Source organism: Cervus elaphus, chromosome X, assembly GCF_910594005.1.
Source record: "Cervus elaphus chromosome X, mCerEla1.1, whole genome shotgun sequence".
In the NCBI taxonomy this organism is placed as follows: Eukaryota; Metazoa; Chordata; class Mammalia; order Artiodactyla; family Cervidae; genus Cervus; species Cervus elaphus.
This window is the reverse complement of record NC_057848.1, coordinates 58,538,132-58,557,488: the sequence shown is the minus strand read 5'-3', so window position 1 is coordinate 58,557,488 and position 19,357 is coordinate 58,538,132. Positions and strand designations below refer to the sequence as shown.

Genomic DNA, 19,357 nt, shown 5'->3' with positions numbered 1-19,357 from the left:
GGAGGCCAGAAGGAATGCATTCTTTCTCTAATATTGGTGGTGGCAGACTAGTTGCAGGCTTAAGGGGTGGAGGTTCCTGCAGCTTTCCTGAATTGCACCCTTACCTGTCAGTCTCCAGCACTGGGGTATCAGGAAAGCTCTATGGGTTCGGCACAGTTCTTGCACTGTGCTAATTTCTTTGTGGTATCCATAGTCCTTGACCTTTGCTCCTCCAGACCTTAAACAGATTCAGTTCAGTTCAGTTCAGTCGCTCAGTCGTGTCCGACTCTTTGCGACCCCATGAGTCGCAGCACTCCAGGCCTCCCTGTCCATCACCAACTCCCGGAGTTTACTCAAACTCATGCCCATCGAGTCAGTGATGCCCTCCAGCCATCTCATCCTCTGTCATCCCCTTCTCCTCCTGCCCCTTATCCCTCTCAGCATCAGGGTCTTTTCCAATGAGTCAACACTTTGTATGAGGTGACCAAAGTATTGGAGTTTCAGCTTCAGCGTCAGTCCTTCCAATGAACACCCAGCACTGATCTCCTTTAGGATGGACTGGTTGGATCTCCTTGCAGTCCAAGGGACTCTCAAGAGTCTTCTCCAACACCACAGTTCAAAAGCATCAATTCTTCGGTGTTCAGCTTTCTTCACAGTCCAACTCTCACATCCATACACGACCACTGGAAAAACCATAGCCTTGACTAGACGGACCTTTGTTGGCAAAGTAATGTCTCTGCTTTTCAATATGCTATCTAGGTTGGTCATAACTTTCCTTCCAAGGAGTAAACATCTTTTAATTTCATGGCTGCAGTCACCGTCTGCAGTGATTTTGGAACCCAAAAAAAAAAAGTCTGACACTGTTTCCACTGTCTCCCCATCTATTTCCCATGAAGTGATGGGACCAGATGTCATGATCTTAGTTTTCTGAATGTTGAGCTTTAAGCCAACTTTTTCACTCTCCTCTTTCACTTTCATCAAGAGGCTTTTCAGTTCCTCTTCACTCTCTGCCATAAGGGTGGTGTCATCTGCATATCTGAGGTTATTGATATTTCTCCTGGCAATCTTGATTCCAGCTTGTGCTTCTTCCGGACCAGCATTTCTCATGATGTACTCTGCATATAAGTTAAATAAGCAGGGTGACAATATACAGCCTTGACTTACTTCTTTTCCCATTTGGAACCAGTCTGTCGTTCCATGTCCAGTTCTAACTGTTGCTTCCTGACTTGCATATAGGTTTCTCAAGAGGCAGGTCAGATGGTCTGCTATGCCCATCTCTTTCAGAATTTTCCACAGTTTATTGTGATCCACACAGTCAAAGGCTTTGGCATAGTCAATAACGCAGAAATGGATGTTTTTCTGAACCTCTCTTGCTTTTTCGATGATCCAGCAGATGTTGGCAATTTGACCTCTGATTCCTCTGCCTTTTCTAAAACCAGCTTGAACATCTGGAAGTTCACGGTTTACGTATTGCTCAAGCCTGGCTTGGAGAATTTTGAGCATTACTTTACTAGTGTGTGAGATGAGTGCAATTGTGCAGTAGTTTGAGCATTCTTTGGGATTGCCTTTATTTGGGATTAGAATGAAAACTGACCTTTTCCAGTCCTGTGGCCACTGCTGAGTTTTCCAAATTTACTGGCATATTGAGTGCAGCACTTTCACAGCATCATCTTTCAGGATTTGAAATAGCTCAACTGGAATTCCATCACCTCCACTAGCTTTGTTCGTAGTGATGCTTCCTAAGGCCCACTTGACTTCACATTCCAGGACGTCTGGCTCTAGGTGAGTGATCACACCATTGTGATTATCTGGGTCATGAAGATCTTTTTTGTACAGTTTTTCTGTGTATTCTTGCCACCTCTTCTTAATATCTTCTGCTTCTGTTAGGTCCATACCATTTCTGTCCTTTGTCGAACCCATCTTTGCATGAAATGTTCCCTTGGTATCTCTAATTTTCTTGAAGAGATCTCTAGTCTTTCCCATTCTGTTGTTTTCCTCTATTTCTTTGCACTGATCACTGAGGAAGGCTTTCTTATCTCTTCTTGCTAATCCTTAAACAGATTAGTCAATATCTAATTCCAGCATTAGGTTTTTTTCCTTCTTGAAATGCCTATAATGCTTTCTTTTAAACTGACTGGTCTCGACTGATTCAGGGAGCAAGGCAGACAAGGTCTTGCCTTCATTGAACTTCTAATAAGAGGGATATGGCCAAGGGAATAGGCAGATACCACATAGCATGATGGGTCCACTGGTCAGTTTATCAGTCAGTCTATAAAAACTGATGAGGGCTTACTCCAGAGCCAAGCACTATGCTAAGAAAAATGGAGAAATGAGACAGTGTCTGGAGGAAAGGGAGACATTAAACAAATAATGAAGAATGAATAAACAACTCAAGGCAGTGTAAGTTCACAGGAGATTTTCAGAATGCTGGTGTCTCTGAACACCTGTGTTATGTCTGGGCACCGTGACAGCTTACCCAGTGTAAGGGATCCAAGATGAAGTTGCCAAGCCAAGGGCCTACTGGAGTATTGTGCCTTATTGTGAGAGCAACTAAAGAGTATTAAGTGAGAATCAATTTAGAAATTGCAGAGTAAGGACAAAGATATCATATCAATAATCTAACCTTCTACCATAAGACGAGTGATCTAAACCCAAAGTGAGCAGAAGGAAAGAAATCAAAGATCAAAGCAGAAATAAATCAAATTGACAATACAGAAGTAAGGGAGAATATAAATGAAATCAAGAGTTTGTTCTCTGAAATGATCAGGAGATCAATATACCTTTAGGTAGACTCACCAAAGAAAAAGAAGACTCAAATTGCTAAAATCAGGAAAGAGAGAGGACATCCCTATATATAAAAAGGACTATAAGAGAATGATATGAACAACTGTATGCTAAAAAATTAGATGACCTAGAAAGACAAAAATGATCAAAACTAACCAAAGAAGAAATAGACATTTAATTGTATAAATAGGTCACTACTATAGTATATGAGGGCTTCCCTTGTGGCTCAGCAGGTAAAGAATCTGCCTGCAATGCAGGAGACCTGGTTTCGATCCCTGGGTTGGAAAGATCCCCTGGAGAAGGGAAAGGCTACCTACTCCAGTACTCTGGCCTGAAGAATTCCATGGACTGTATAGTCCATGGGGTCACAAATAGTTGGACACGACTGAGCGACTTTCAATAGTATGTGAATTACATCTCAATAAGGGGCTTCCCTAGTGGCTCAGACAGTAAAGAATCCGCCTGCAGTGTGGAAGACCCAGGTTTGATCCCTGGATGGGGAAGATCCCCTGGAGAATGGAATGGCAACCCACTCCAGTATTCTTGCATAGAAAATTCCATAGAAAGAGCCTGGTGGGCTATGGGCCATGGGGTCACAAAGAGTCAGACACAACTGAGTGACTAACAGTAACAGTATATCTCAATAATGCTGTTATAAAAATTAAGCATAACCCCCAAAACCCTTATAAGAAAGAAACAGAAAATCTGAATGAATCTATAACAAGCAAAGAGATTGAATTAGTAAGTAAAGCACTTCAAACACACACACACACACACACACATCCAGGTCTAGATTGATTCACTGTTGAAGTCTACCAATCATTTTACAAAGAATGAATAGCAATCCTTCTCAAACTCTTCCAAAAAGCCAGAATAGGAGAGAATACATCCAAACTCATTCTATGAGAGTAGTATTATCCATCTAGTATATAAAAACTAGATGGAAACAACACAAGAAAAAATAAATAACTACAGACCAATGTCCTTTATGAATTCAAAGGCAAAAGTCCTTAAATCAATCCAGTAACATATAAAAGAACTGTCTGCAATGACTGTATTAGTTTTCTAAGACTGCCATAACAAAGTATCACAGACTGGGTGGCTTAAACAAAAGAAATTCATTTTCTCACAATTCTAGAAGCTAAGAAGTCCAAGAACAAGATGTCAGTAAGGTTGATTTTTTCCTAAGGCCTCTTTCCTTGGCTTATAGATGGTTATTTTGTTTCCTCGCCTTCCCTCTATCTGAATCTGTGTCAAATTTTCCTCTTATGAGGGCTGATAAGAGGAATTTGATATTGAACTGATATTGAATCAGTGTCATCCGAATGACCTCCATTTAACCAATTACACCTTTACAAACCCTATCTCCAAATTCAGTCACATTCTGAGGTCTGGGGACTTTAGCATATATATTTTAGGGGACAGAATTCAGTCCATAGCAATGACCAAGTGAGATTTACCCCAGGAACACAAGTTTGGTTAAACTTGAAAATCAATGTTGTACACCATGCTAATAGGATAAAGCCCAAAATCACATGATCATCTCAATTAAAAAAAGCGTTTGACATAATCCCACATCCTTTGATGATAAAGTCACTCGAAAAACTGAGAATAGAGTGGAAATACCTCAACTTGAGAAATGGGAAGGGAACTGCTGGACAGCCACTAGATGCCATGGATGTTAAGCTGCCCACTGTCCAGGGAAGGTTGCACAAAGAGATAGTGTGCTCTGTCCCAGACTCCAGAGTCTGGGGCTATTTCTGAGCCCCAGCAGCCTGTAACAGTTTTAAGATATTGAGAAAAGTAACAGATTTTACAGGTTCTTGGCCTTCCCAAATCAATAAAAACAAACTAGAGAAAAAAAAAAAACAACTAGAGGCCAGAGAAGAAATTTAGGCAAGACTTTTTTAGGACCCCCTGCTGCAGTAGGGGAACAAACAACAAGTTCACTTGCTTGCTCACTCCTCCATGTGGGGCAATCTTGTTCCTTATATAGGGTGAGGGTAGAGGTGTGTCCAGGAGTCTGGCTGGAGGGGTGCCTTAGGTGTTTTGCCCACTCCTTAATGTTGTTGTGTGCAGGGAGCACGCTCAGTACCCTACTTTTGCTCCAGGCTCTTCAAAAGTGGCAGTTGGATTTGGGTTTTTTGGGGGTTTTTTTGTTTGTTTCTTTGCATCTTTTGTTCAGAATTTGCCCTAACTGGTGGGTTACAATCCATAGGGTTGCAAAGAGTCGCAAGCGACTGAGTGACTGAGCAACGCTAAAGGATGTTTTACTGATTTTTTTGTGTGTGTGAGTGGTTTACTGAAGACAACCCAAATCCTCATTTAATATTCTTAATGTGACCATGTCTGCATGGTCCGTTCCCCCCTACTCCCACCCCCGCCAAGCCAAATACTAGTAGGGATGCAATCCAAACTCTCTGCATGGTGCTACATCATTTGATCCTCCTCACTTAGCCACCCTCATCTCCAGCTTACACTTTAAAAGTGTCTCTCAGGACCACGAGTGCTTCGCTATAAAGCAGCAGTTGGCTCCAGCTTCCAAGCAGCTTTGTGGCTTTGCTCAGTCGTGTCCGGACTCTTTGAGACCCTATCAACTGTAGCCCGCCAGGCTCCTCTGTCTATGGGATTTCCCAGGCAAGAACACTGGAGTGGGTTGCCATGCCTTCGTTTTGAGGCCCAAGCTGATGCAAAAGTTTGACTTTTCCGCAATATCGATGGTATTGGTTTAACGTTGAACAGAAAACTGTTGCTTAAAGCGGATCACGGAACCCTCTGTGGAGCCTGTGTAGGGGTGAGGAGGTGGTGCTGTTGGGGTATGGGTGGGTGGAGGGGTTCTAGAGGCAAAGGAAAAGAACTCGGGCCCTGAGGGATGGGGCTCCACACCTGGGAGCCCGCCTCCATCCTCAGGGCAAGCTGCGGCGCCATCTTCCAAAACAGGCACCAGGCCCTCCCTGCAGAAGCCCATGGGCGAATTTGTCTACCCTAAGAGATGCAAAAAAGGATTAGACTGGAAGCGACTTCCAGCATGGCCTCCAGGTTTCCACTTTCTTCTGTGATGGGAGGAGCCACGAAGTCCCGCCCACCAGCCCACTACATCTCAGGACCCTCCTCCCAGGGGGCTACGCCCGGATTGGCTGGAGGGTGGGAACCGTAAAGTTCTTAGTAGAGCAGCTCCAGCCAAGTCCTGTGTGAGGGCCTTACTAGAAGTTGGGCGGTGCAGAGAGGCAGGCACGGCCTCTGGGCAGCGGCTGTGATCAGAGTGCGGCTTGGAGGCAGAGGATTAGACAGAAGCAAGCCTCGTGCCCACTGTCACGCGGAGCCCAGGCCGCCCTGACTACAGGACTATGCTCCGGTTTATTTCCAGGGCTCTTGCCTTTTGGAGGAAGGTGGACTCGTCGGAAGCAGAGAGGGCGCAGCATCAGAGGCTCCTGGAAGGTACTCACCTCATCCCTTCCTTCCCCTTGAGTACTTAGCGGTGCATCCCACTCCTAGTTCTAGGCCGCATGAGCCCAGAAGGGCGCTGTGTGTCCCAGGCGGCACCTCCATGTGGGGAGTCCCTGAACACAACCCGGAGTCCCTAGTCTAGAGTTAATATGTTGACTGAGAAGCTCCCTGGGGAGCTGTGCCCCACCCTTGCATTTCCGCAGATGCCTTTGGAAATTGTGCCTGTGTTTTGCGAGTGTGCTGCGACGGCCTTTCCGTACAGGGTGAATCTGCTATGGTTTCACAAAAGCGCGTGTTTAGAGGCAAGTGGACGAATCATACATCTGTCCCCGGTCGGAGGGCAGGGGCCGCGTTTAACTTGATCACCTTTGTGCCCTAAAAACTTGCCCCAGAGTCTGGCACTGAGGGGATGACTCGGGGAGCATTGAGAAGGCGTGATTTTGTTGGTGGGAATCCCTTAAAATGAAAAGGTTTGCTGGGAGAGTGGCGTCCCTGCTCTGGTTGCATTAATTCTCTTGTGTACTGAGTGCTTGTCTGTGGCCAAGCCCTGGGCTCAGGGGCTCAGGGGCATCCACGTGCTTTAATCTTCAAAATCTCCCCGAGAGAAGTCACAGGGTTGTCGATCCGTTGGACAGCGGGGTCAGAGCGACACAGGCAGGGAGGAGCGGACCCCAGCCGGTGTCACCAGACACCCAGACTCCAGGCCCTGCAAACGCTTCCCGACCTCTGCGCTCCCGCCGCAGGCGCTTCATGCCATGGGAGTGAATCCACTGTGCGCTCGCCTAGGGTAGCAGTTTGCCAGAGACGGCTCTTGAGCAGCATTATTCCCTCAGCAGGGCCCCGGCTCCCAGGTGCCCGAATCTCCCTGCAGCTTCTGTAGGAGTTTGAGCCCCAGAGAGGCGGCTGAGTCTTAGCGAAGTTTGCGATGGAAGGCTGCTGCGTAGCTTTTAGCTGACACTGCTTCATCCCTTAATTCCCCTCCCTTTTACCCAAGGAACAACACAGGAGTCTTTGACAAGTTATCATGTGCTTGAGTGGAAGCTGTCTCTCTTGTATTCCTCTTTTTTCAGTGCTATGATTTAAAGTAATAAATGTGACTCCTCCCCTTTCTTTTTTCTTTTTTTTCAAATTTTCAGGATTTTATTCGGTTGTGATTCTATAATCTATTATAATCAAGGTATTCCCTAGCCTTCCCCAATCAGTTCATCCAAGTCTTTGGTCAAGCATTGTGGTTCATAGCGTGGCTGACCTCTAGATTCAGATCCCAAATTATGGCTTACTAGGTGTGTTTGTTCACAAAATAAAATAAAAGAAAATAAACCCGAGTGATTCAGATGCACATTTTGGCTAGATTTAAATCCCCAGATCTCTTTATGTGCTTTGTCTGGTGGGTTGCTCAAGAATTTCCAGATCTGCTGTTCGTGCTGTTGTTGATTACAGTAAAATTATATAACAGTTGATGCTTTAGGCTGTCTAGATGTAGATACCATGATAGCGACTAACATATAAGCTCTAATTGGTGGGAGGCACTCACAGTTCTAAGCAGTTGATATGTATGTGTCAGTCAATATTTATAACGACCTTTTCCCACCAACTTTATTGAGATACAATTGGCATATAAAATTATAAGTTTAAGGTGTAAAATGTGATGATTTGATATATGTATATATTGTGAAATGTTTACATAATAAGGCTAGTTAATGCCTCTTATCACCTGATAAAATTATCTTATTTTTTGTGGTGATGAGACAGGCTGGAACCTGGGACCCAAGTTGCTGCAGTGCTGCAATGTTTGCACCTGTACACACCTCTCCTTGAGCAACAAAATACAAAGAAACTGTATGGGACTAAAAATAACTGTATGCATGTGCAGTTGGGGCAAATTCCAGACCCAAAAGATACAAAGAGACTAAACTGTCACTTTTGAAGGGCCTGGAGCACAAGCAGGGGATTGGGAGCAAAAGCAGGATACTGTGCTTGCCCCCTGCATGCATCACCAGAAGGGTGGGCAAACTACCTAAGCCACCCCTTAGGCCTGACCCCTGGACGCACCCCCTACCCACACCCCACATAAGGAGCCTGCTTGCCACCAGGCTCTGGGAGGGAGGAAGTAAAGACACTTTGTTTCTTTAGCTACCCACCCCCCCCCAACTGCATCAAGGGCCCCAATAAAGTCTTGCCTGAATTTCTTGTCTGGCGTCTAGTCAATTTCTATTGATTGGGGAGGCCAGTAAGGTGAGACCATTTAAGATTCACCCTTGTGAATTCACATTGTCATTGCCCTGGTTTTACATATGAAAACAAATTCAGAGAGGGTAAGAAATAAACCCCAGGTTACACAGATTTAGGTAAGCGGGAAGAGCTGTGTGATTTGAAATCAGGTCAGGCTCCAGACTCAGCTTTCTTCACCTCAAAGCCCCACTGCCTTGGGCATGGAGCCAGTGTGCCAAACAGAAATAAATGGTGGAACCAGCATTTCAATTTAAGCAACCTGCCTCCCAAATCCTGCACACTTTACCACTATGTTCTACTCTCATTGTCATCTGTATCTTAAATCTAACCCAATTTATTTCTAGATTTAATTCATTTTCTGCTATATCTTCTTTTGGTATCATCTACGCATGCATGCTCAGTTGTGTCAGACTTTTTGTGACCCCATGGACTGTAGCCTGCCAGGCTTGTCTGTCCATGGGATTTTCCAACCTACTGAAGTAGGTTGCCTTTTCTTTCTTTTTTTTTTTAACCATCTTATTTTTAATTTTATTTTATTATTTATTTGTTTTTCCATTTGTTTTTATTAGTTGGAGGCTAATTACTTTACAATATTGTAGTGGTTTTTGCCATACATTGACATGAATCAGCCATGGATTTACATGTGTTCCCCATCCCGATCCCCCCTCCCGTAGGTTGCCTTTTCCTTCTCCAGATGATCTCGACTCAGGGATTGAACCGGCACCTCCTGAGTCTCTTGCATTGGCAGGCAGTTTCTTTACTACTGAGCCCCCTGGGAAGCCCATCTTCCTTTGGTAGGGCTTCTTTATAATGTGTGTTTGCTTTTAAGATTAATGAAACCTTTACTTATCTCTTAGGTCACACCAAGTCAAAAACTGTGCAAGGAGTCGTGACAAAGTTCTGTAGTAACTATGGCTTGATCGATGAGTTGATCTACTTCAGCAGTGATGTTGTGACTGGCAATGTGCTCCTGAAAGTTGGGCAAAAGGTTACTGCAGTTGTGGAGGAAAATGAAACATCTCATGGATTGAAAGCAATCAAAGTAAGATAAGTTTGGGGACTGTCTTTTTTCCTGGGGGATTCCAACCTTGTTTCTATTTATTCAACCTGTCTGAGCAGTGGTTAGGACTTGGCACTTCCACAGCAAGGGGCCCAGGTTCAATCCCTGGTTGAGGAACTAAGATTCCAAAAGCCACTCAGCATGGACAAATAAATAAACTCTAAAAAATAAGCTTTTTGCTTTTTAGGATAATTTAAACCATTGTCAACATATTTATATATTTATATATATTATATATTCCAACAAATTTTGTCTCCTACTGTAACTGAGTCCAAGCTCATTCTATTCATCCCATGACAGGCCAGTAAGTCTAGAAAAAAGGTGTTGGGGCAAGGAAAATCGACTTTATTTGGAAGGCCAGCAAACTGAGAAGATGGCAGACTAATGCCCTAAGGAACAATCGTAATTCAGAGTAGAATTCAAGTTTCTTTCATGCTAGGGAAGAGGGGGAGCAGTGTGCCTAATCAGCTCATGGATATCCTTCTGATAGGTTGGTGATGAGGAACTGGGTGGTATTTCAGAAGTCAACAGTGTTAACCTTATGGTTCCAACTGATCTGAGGTCTATGTGCTGGTGGTCAGCATGCAATTAACTTCTGCCGACTGGTGGGGATTTCAGTATCTGCAGAACAGCTCAAAGGATATGGCTCAGAATATTATCTATAGTCCTTGTGGAGGAACTGAAGAGCCTTGTTTTATGGCTAAACAATTATTTTGTCTTACTTGACTGTTTTCCTTTCTGCGTTTTCTTATTTCTCTGATTAAATTTGCTCTTTGGAAGTTGGAGAAGGCTTAGGAAGCTAAAGCTTTTCTACAAACAAGAGGCAGAGTGCAGGGAGTTGGGGACAGAGGGTCTGTTCCCAGGAAAGACCCACGGGGTCCCTCTTGGTTTCACTGTAAAGTATGGATTTTTGTTATATAACTTGGTTGATGGAAAACATTGAAATTTCCTTTGTGCCTTTCTTTCTTAAATTGTTAAGATATATGTTGTTAGTAGTAGTAGTAGTATCTCTATTATTTAGATAGCAGCTCTCAACTGAATGCTTAATATAAACTTTCTCTAAATTTGGAAAGTTTTATATACACATAAAATAATACAGAAATAATTCTAACTCTAGGATGAAAAGGCAAAAATCCCCTTTCATGCAACTTTTATTCCTCAGTCATGGTGCTTTGATGAATTGTTGACATACTTGTGATCATTTGAGGGTGCATTAGTAGTATACATATTATTAAATTTTCCTTCAAATAGTGCATAGATATTTATGCATAGTAAAAACATCTGGAGCAGGGTAAGTACCAGAATATAATATGGTCAATGCTTATCTTCAGAAAGCTGTTGGGTTTACAGATTATGTATAATTGTTTTTTTTTTTTTCTTTTCTCTGCCTTGTATTTTTTGTACAATGAACATGTACTATTAGTGTAATTAGCAAAGAAAAATATAAAGACTTTTTTATTTTCAATAATAAAACTTTCAAATGCCTCTCTGTTATAGATAAATTAAGTCCTAATTTGACTTGTCTTTTAGAGCTATGCCCTCCCCCCGCCTTTATTTTCCCAACTTTGTGTTGTGTTATAATACTCTCCCACAAAGTGCCATGATCTGAAATCTTATGATTTTCCTCCTTGTTCACGACTTTGCCATGTGATTTCTCTCCTTTGCTATCTCCCTTGTCCTCAGCCCTGTTCTCATTGGCTAGTAAAATCTTTCTCTTCTTTCACAGCCTAGGTCAAATCCCACTTTCTCCAAGAAATTGTCCTGTATTCTCTGAATCATAAATTCTTTCCTTACTGGGAATTCCCCAAAGCCAGTTTTTGCACATATTTTTACTATTTGTCATAACTTGCTTTGAATTCATTATTTTTGCATTTTTCTCCCCTTTGGTTATGAATTCATACAGGCAGGAATAGTATCTTTTATTTTTGCATCTAATATGGTCAGTGCATTTAATTTGTTGGTGCACAAATAATGTTTTCAGACACATTTTTAGAAATATACGACAGCATAACACAAAGTGTGAACCCTCATTTAAACTATGGACTTTAATTAAATATAATTAATATTGGTTCATCAATTGAACAAATGTACTGATTGAACAAATGCAAGATACTAGTAACAGAGGAAACTGTGAGTGTAGAAAAGGAATATATGGGAAGCTCATGACTGAACTGAACTGAACTGATGCTTAATTTTCCTAAACTGCTCTAAAACATAAAAATATATGAAGCTCAGGCATTATTTTATCATCTCATGTCTATGATATGTTTGCTATGTAAAATATATTCACCACTGTTTGTTATAGTTATTTAAACTCTTTCTTAAAAAACAATGATTTAAGCATATGTTTCTGATTTTTAAACTTTTGTTATGTGTGAAGTAAGTGTTTCTTCTTCTCGTAGGTGGATGCTTTCTGTGATAATAGCCACGGTGATGAACTGCCAGACTCCTGTACTAGAATCTCACTTGGCTGTATGAACTCTCTGATGGAAGGTGTTGAGTTCATTTATCACACAGCTTACTTCTCTCTAGATATTGTTTGTAAAGGTACAATTTACATATATATTTTTACTAGATTGCTGAAATGTTCCTTTAATAAGCAATGCAAAAGAGATTTTTGGAAATGCCAAATGTATACACAAGATACTTTTCACAAAGACATTTCAAACATTGTAAATAATCTCTTCTGAAATGCTCCAACTTTGTCTTTTTTATTAATTAAACTTTTTATTTTATATTGAGGTATAGCTGATTAACAATGTTGTGATAGTTTCAAGTGGACAGCAAAGGGACACAGCCAAAAAATTTTTAAATTTAAAATTAGGTTTTACCTATTTTTTAATTTTATAGATTGCATTTGAAGATGGTTATAGGCATCATTTCCAGGGTCAAATTTGTGACATGCTTAACACTAACTGGTAAGAGGATTTAATTACTTCTCCATTGTCCTTCACTCCAACTGGAAGCTCTTTAATACTTGAGGTGAACTTTTGGAGTTAAAAATTATGTACAGCAAGGGATAGATGTGTTATATTTTTAAAAGTTCATCCTGTCATTTGTTGCATTGTCATTTATTAGATGTAATCACTAGTATTTGTGTAATTTTTCCATTCCTATAGGCATTGAATTTCTAATCTAACTGAAAAATATTATTAATACAAGTATACAGGGATAATGTTTTTTTTTAATTCTTCAAAAGCTTTAAAATAAGGTTTGGAAGTAACCTTGTACCTTTCTGTTGGTTCACAAACTGGTCCTGTAATGGAAAATAAGGAGAGACCTAGAAAGAGGCAGGCCACTCCAGATGGGTAGGGAGCAGGTTTAATAAGCAAGGGAGTTTAATGTATGAGCCTTATTTTGAGTGTACAAGTAGATCTATACCCTCCCCTGCCAGAATTTCAACACTTTATACAGAGGTCTTAACAGAGTTCAGTCACGAATACCACCCAAATGGTCTCAGTGATACGTTACTCTGTCAAGGCTGTGTCCTTGAAACGTGGGAACGGTAGGTGGAACGTACATTCCAAGGACCGTGGAAGAGATGAGCAGCCTCCAAGTGCCCAGGTCCAGTTTGTGGGCCAACCATGGTTACGTCTTCACCTCCTCCAACACATTCCAAGTGTGTGTGTGTGTGTGTGTGTGTGTGTGTGTGTGTCCATTAATTATCAGGTATAACACTTTGTTATTTTATGCCTAAAGCAATGATTTGTTGGTTTGTTGATGCTATTTCAATTTATTAATTCAGCTCAAGATAGAGTGCTAGATATTGGCAAGACCAAGATAACTAAGACTTTACTAAACCCTGCCTGCAAAGAGCTGATAGTCCAACTGGGAGAGACTGACATTAAAAGAATGTGATTAAAAGAATGTTTTTTTTTTTTTTTTTAAAAAACCACATTACTGAGTAGAGGAGAGAGAATGATTGACTGCTATGGAGAGAACTGGGAAAGGCTACCTGGGTGAGGTGATTTCCCAGCTGGTCTCCGTACCCCTGCAACCCTTTGCCAGGCTGGATTTTGAAAGATGAATATAAGTAAAAATATTGTACCTAAGTCCAAAGAGAAGTTCCCAAAAATGATTGTCTAGTGGCAGCTAGGATCTTAGACCCATTTAGTTAGAAATACCTAATGCTAAGAGAAGAGGCAGGCCTCTTGGATTGCTAAGCTCTAAAGGCAATCTCTTGGTCCCTATAAACCATGTCAACAGGAAGTCACCACCAATGATAGCCCTTGCTAGAAGAATTCTTCTCAAGATGGGAAACACTTGAACATGTTGCTAATGCCAAAGGGATTAATTGAAAGTGAAGAAGAGAGCAGGAAGGACTGATAAAACACAGTCCCTGGTTGTAAAGAGAGGATGGGACTCAAAGCACAGGTGGAGGGATTTACTGCTGCAAAATAAATCGAGTGAATTGAAGTAATAGACTGTCTAGGGTGAAAGAGAGAGTAGATGAAAAAGAAGACTTGAGCACCTAGCCAGTCATATTTAGAAATGTCAGAATAGCTGTTTTTAATCTAATTATAAAACCCAATGAAAATGGTAAAAACTTGTTACAATTTAAAACATAATAGGAATCTAAAAGAAGGAAAAATTGTGTTGATTTTTTTTGTTTGTTCCACATCATGCCAAGTCCGTGTATGCTCTTTCCTTATTTATGTTCATTCAACAGATATTTGAGTACCTCACTCTGTTCCAGGTACAGTTTTCATAATACTTATATTCTAATGAGTTAGAAAGAGGTAGAACTCAGACAATATGCAAGTAAACCTCCCCCAGCCCCCCTCACAAAAGCGATACAGATTGTTTTCTGCTCTCCAGGACTTGAGGAAGGCATTGTGATAGTAAAACTGGGAGTAAAGTGAGGTGAGCTTTACTATAGACAGCAGGTTACCAAAGGCCTCTCTGAGGAGGTGACACATGAGCTGAGACCTGAGGGAGAAGGAACCACCTGGGAAAAATATTTCACAGGGAAGAAATGTGAGAAAAGTCCTGACATGGAAAAATTCTGGCATTTCCTTGGAAAAGAAGGAGGGGCAGGATGGCTGGAGCATTGTGAGTAGGCATCATATCTGTGTCAGCAACATGTGTGTCAGCAGCTCAAGTTCATCATTTGTTTTTAGTTTTTTTTTTTTTTGGAGTGTCTTTGGGTTTTTACAAATCCAAGTGCCTAAACATTACCCTCATGCCTCTCCCCAGTCAATCCCCGCCCCCATCTCCAAGGCAAAATACAGTTTTGAGTTTTTTTCCCCACCATATATTTAATTTGGAGGTCTAGAATTTTATAGATATAATGAAATCAGACATATATACTTCTTTAATACTTTTTTACTCAGAAGTGTATTTTTAGATTCATCTATGTTGTTGCATATGTCTGTAGCTCATTCTGTACATCACAGTTTCTCCATTTTCCTATTGAAGGTCATGTTGGCTGCTGTCAGCTTTTGGCTATTATGAATAAAGGTGCTAAAAAACATTCTTATATAAGTCTTTTTTGTGAACCTATGATTTTCTTTGTCAGGGCTCGATTCTTAGGACTAGGCTTGAAACTGCTGAATCATAGTTTTAGGATAATGATAAATCTAGGGAGCTATGGGTTGAAAAATTAGGGATGGTTTTACTGAAAAAGTAAAGTTTCAATAAATATCTTAAAGAGAAAAGTAAGGAGGTGAGCTACACAGGGATTTATAGATCATATTAAGGATTTGGCCTTTTGGGGGGGATGAACTTTGAACAATGATGTGATATGAAGTGAGTTATGTTTTAATGTGTTCGCTCTGGCTGTCATGCTGAGAACAGGTTACATGGGACAGGGATGGAATTGGGAACACAAGTTAGGAATCTATTATTGAAATAGTCCTGGTGAGAGATGATGGAAACTTGGCTAAGACTGGTAGAAAGGAAGGCTGTAAGGATTGCTTTGATTTTAGAAATACTTTGAAGTTAGAAATGAAAGTATTGACTGATGGACTGGACATTTGGTGTGAAGGAAAGTGGAGTCAAGAGTTACTCCTAAGTGTTTCGCTGGAACAATGGTAAGGGTAGAGTTTCCATTTTTGAGATATGGAAAGACCAAGGAGCAAAACTGGGCACATGAGAAGACTAGCAAGAGCCCAGCTTTAAACATAATGATTTGAGTAACCATTTGGATATATGGATCTGAAACTGGTTAGAGCTCCAGTTACTGGAATTATTAGCCTATGGATATTATAGAAAGCCACACAAAGGAAATGTGGAGAGAAAGAAGACAAGAGGTCCCTCGTGTGGTTTTCAGTCCTTCTAAAATTTAGTTGTGATGAAACCAAGGAGAACAAAGAAAGGGCTATGATGGAACTAGAAATAGGGTACAGAAACATTTAACTTTAATAGATATTGCCAGCTTTCTGAAGTGGTTGTATCAAGTTTCACTTTCAGTAGCAGCATTTGAGAATTCTATTGGCTTCAAATGCTCCATGGTACATTTGGGCACTGTGACTCGCTTTTAACTTGTGTAAAATCTGTAAAGATTTGTTGACAGTTGAAAAATGTAAATTATATAGAGTTCATCGTTGGTCCAAAACCCTTGAGAAAATTGTCTCTTCCTCTAGCAATATGTTCTTCTGCTATCCGTTCAGTTCAGTCACTCAGTTGTGTCTGACTCTTTGTGACCCCATGGAGTGCAGCAAGCCAGGCTTCCCTGTCCATCACCAACTCCCAGAGCTTGCTCAAACTCATGTCCATCAAGTTGGTGATGCCATCCAACCATCTTCTGCTATGGCTCCCACTAATAGCAATCAACATGTATTTGGTGTTGCTTCTGTGCCAAATACTATTATATGCGTTTTAATTGTCCCTTCAATTCTATGTAGTAAGTACAACTATTATGCTTCTCATTTTACAGATGAAGAAATCAAGGCCCAGAGAATTAAGTCAATTGAGTAAGGGGCAGTGTTAAGGTTTGAACACAGGCAGGCATATTCTTACGTACTTTCCTTCTTCTCCAGAAGGAGTGTGAATGTGACCAACAGTTTGATCAGGTTCTGTGCTGCTCTCAACAAAGATTGCTCTGAGATGCACAGTTAATGCTTTTCCCCAGTTGACTTGAAGTCAGGAGAGAGAATCAATGCCTAAAACATTATAAAATTCCTTTCTGACAGGAAGACTTGCAGGTTACCTGTTTTTAAATGTTCAAAATGGACCTTCAATGTCATAGAATCTACTTTAGGGTATTCCAGCATCAAAGTAACTTGTGAAATTTCACATGACAACATTGTGAGATAATTCCAACTTGATTTCTCTCCCTGGTGGTTTTAGATTTTGAACCTTATCAGGGTGACCGAGTAGAAGTTGTATTTTCCATCCAGCCAGACGCACAAAGCAGAAAGGCCCTCTCAGTGAAGCCTCTGAGACACAAGCACGTGCACAAGGTAATTCATCTGATGTTGCCCTTGTTTGTTTTGGCTTAGCCTGCTTGTGGTGATAATTTGCTGCTTGGGATTCTATTGGTTGGCTTGGGAAACCTAAAAGAAAATACATTCTTTGCCTAAGAGTTTATTTTTTTATTGAAAAGGTGGTGCTTCTGAAAGGAAATAATTAAAGAAAAAAAATAATTAAGATCTAAATTATATATAATTAAGATATATATATATATAAAATTAAGATCTAAATTATACAGTTTATATGAGAGGTATTAAAATGTTGAGAGCAACAGAACAGAAAACAAACCATGTTTGGGGAATTGCTGGGGAAGAATGAATGTCATGGGTGAAGGGACTAGATCTTACAGTAAACACTGGGTGTGGTTTGGGTCCTGGAGACTAATAGAAATTCAGTTTGTAGGGTTTCCCTGGTGGCTCAGCTGGTAAAGAATCTGTCTGCAATGTGGGAGACCTGGGTTTGATCCCTGGGTTGGGAAGATCCCCTGGAGAAGGGAAACACTACCCACTCCAGTACTCTGGCCTGGAGAATTCCATGGACTGTCGCAAAGAGTCGGACACGATTAAGTGGCATTCACTTTCACTTTTCACAGATGAAGCTTGAAATGTGACAGAGAAAGTGGGGGAAATGATGTTCTATTTACCACCGCATTCCTTTCTTACTCAATCCTTTTCACTCTCACTGCTGTTACTGTGGAGGTTAATGGACAGAGTATGTTATATTTAGAGCAGGGTTTCTAATACTAGACTTGAATCCACAGAGATTCTGACCGAATTGATGTGAGATGGGGTCTCAGCATGAGTAGTTTTACAAAGTGCTCCACTCTGGTGTCTCAGATGTGCCAGCCATGTTGGGAATCACTGATTTGGAGTGACCTACAGATTAAATCCAGGCTTCCCAGGTGACTCAGTGGTAAAGAATCGGCCTGCTAATGTAGGAAACACTGGTTCGATCCCTGGGTCAGGAAGATTCCCCTGGAGAAGGAAATGGCAACCCACTCCAGTATTCTTGCCTGGAGAATCCTATGGACAGAGGAGCCTGGAGTGCTGCAGTCCATGGAATCGCAAAGAGTCAGACAGGACTTAGCGACTAAACAACAGATTAAATCCTGAGTGAGGAGGTGCAGACCTTGTGAAAGTGCATGAGCCTTTTACATAAACGTTTGCATTGTTTGTAATTACAGGTCTGCATTACTAGCCTGCAGGGAAGAAATGGGGTGCTAGATGATACTATCTTTTTCACCCTGGAATCTCTGAAACTTCCTGATGACTACGTACCTCGAGTATCTGACATGGTCGATGCAATCGTGGTGGAGAGTGTTCAGTCCAGCTATGTTTGGAGAGCAATTTCTATGACTCTAGTGAAAAGGGGGTAATAAGAAAGCAATGTTTTTATTCCCTGTGCATCTTTTCTTCTCTTGGCAGTAAAAGGCTTGGTTTAAATGTATTCTGGAAAAAAAATAGCTTAGTAAACCTCAACAGTTAATTCAAAGACAACCTTTAAAATCTTCTGTGGTCTAACTAAATGGAATGCATCTTCTGGAGGGTGTTTAGCATTTTTCATTATTGATTAAAGACATTTTCATCTTCATCCCTTGTAATGATTTATGTTCATGATTTTCTGTTTTTAGTGGATGTGTTTATTTTTAAAAATTAATCTACATTTTGTGATTTTTTTCACCTTTCAGAGTTTCTAATCCAAGAAATGTTTCTTTAGAACTCATGTGCTTGTGTTCTAGGTCCAGTGGGACTACCAGCTAGTGGTTAGTTCCCCACTTTATGGTTGGGTAGTTGGAGTCAATATTTTCTAGATTTTAGATAGTCACCCATTGGTCCACTTCAGAAATAGTGATTGACTCCTATGTGCTAGGTGCTAGGGTTATAACCTTGAACACAACGGCCAAAATTCTGTGCCCTGATGGAACTTGTGTTCTGTGAATGCCCACCTGGCTTCCCGATCTATGGAGTCTGCAGATAGAAAGGGGCCAGTGGGTGCTGCTGCGGCTCCAGGTCCCTAGGAAAGTGATTATTCCAAAGCAGCACCACACATTGTGGGAATTCCGAAAAAGTCCACCACTGGACTTGAAAGACGCATGGGCCGTGGATTCTGTCAGCTCCCCACTCATTTCTCCTGTTTGGTTGACATGGAAGACTGTTCTTGGAGAGATAGTGGATTGTTGTAAATCTGGTTGTTGGTGATTCGATCCTAGTTGCCAGTTCACAAACTTCCTCAATGGAGTGAGTGAATCATGTCAGCACCTGGCATGCAGTGGTGGGAGTAGGGGAGAGAGCAGAATCCTTTTCCTTCATCTTTTGAGCAAACTCCAGAATCTGTCCGCTTTCACAGGGCTGGCCCAGCAGAACTTTAGTTTGGACATTTTGCTTTAGGGCTGTTTCAACCCTGAGGTCTTTGCCACCTCAAGGATACAGGGTCTTTGATCAT

General features: G+C 41.3%; 1 protein-coding gene across 1 annotated transcript; it reads left to right on the top strand.

The window, feature by feature from the left end:
- Positions 1-5,974: 5,974 nt before the first annotated feature.
- Positions 5,975-18,506, top strand: CT55 (cancer/testis antigen 55). Its single transcript, XM_043897763.1, has 5 exons — positions 5,975-6,201; positions 9,300-9,484; positions 11,905-12,049; positions 16,793-16,905; positions 18,099-18,506. Exons 1-5 carry the CDS (start codon positions 6,111-6,113, stop codon positions 18,288-18,290), a joined length of 726 nt encoding a protein of 241 aa, XP_043753698.1. The 5' UTR covers positions 5,975-6,110; the 3' UTR covers positions 18,291-18,506.
- The last annotated feature ends 851 nt before the right edge of the window (positions 18,507-19,357 follow it).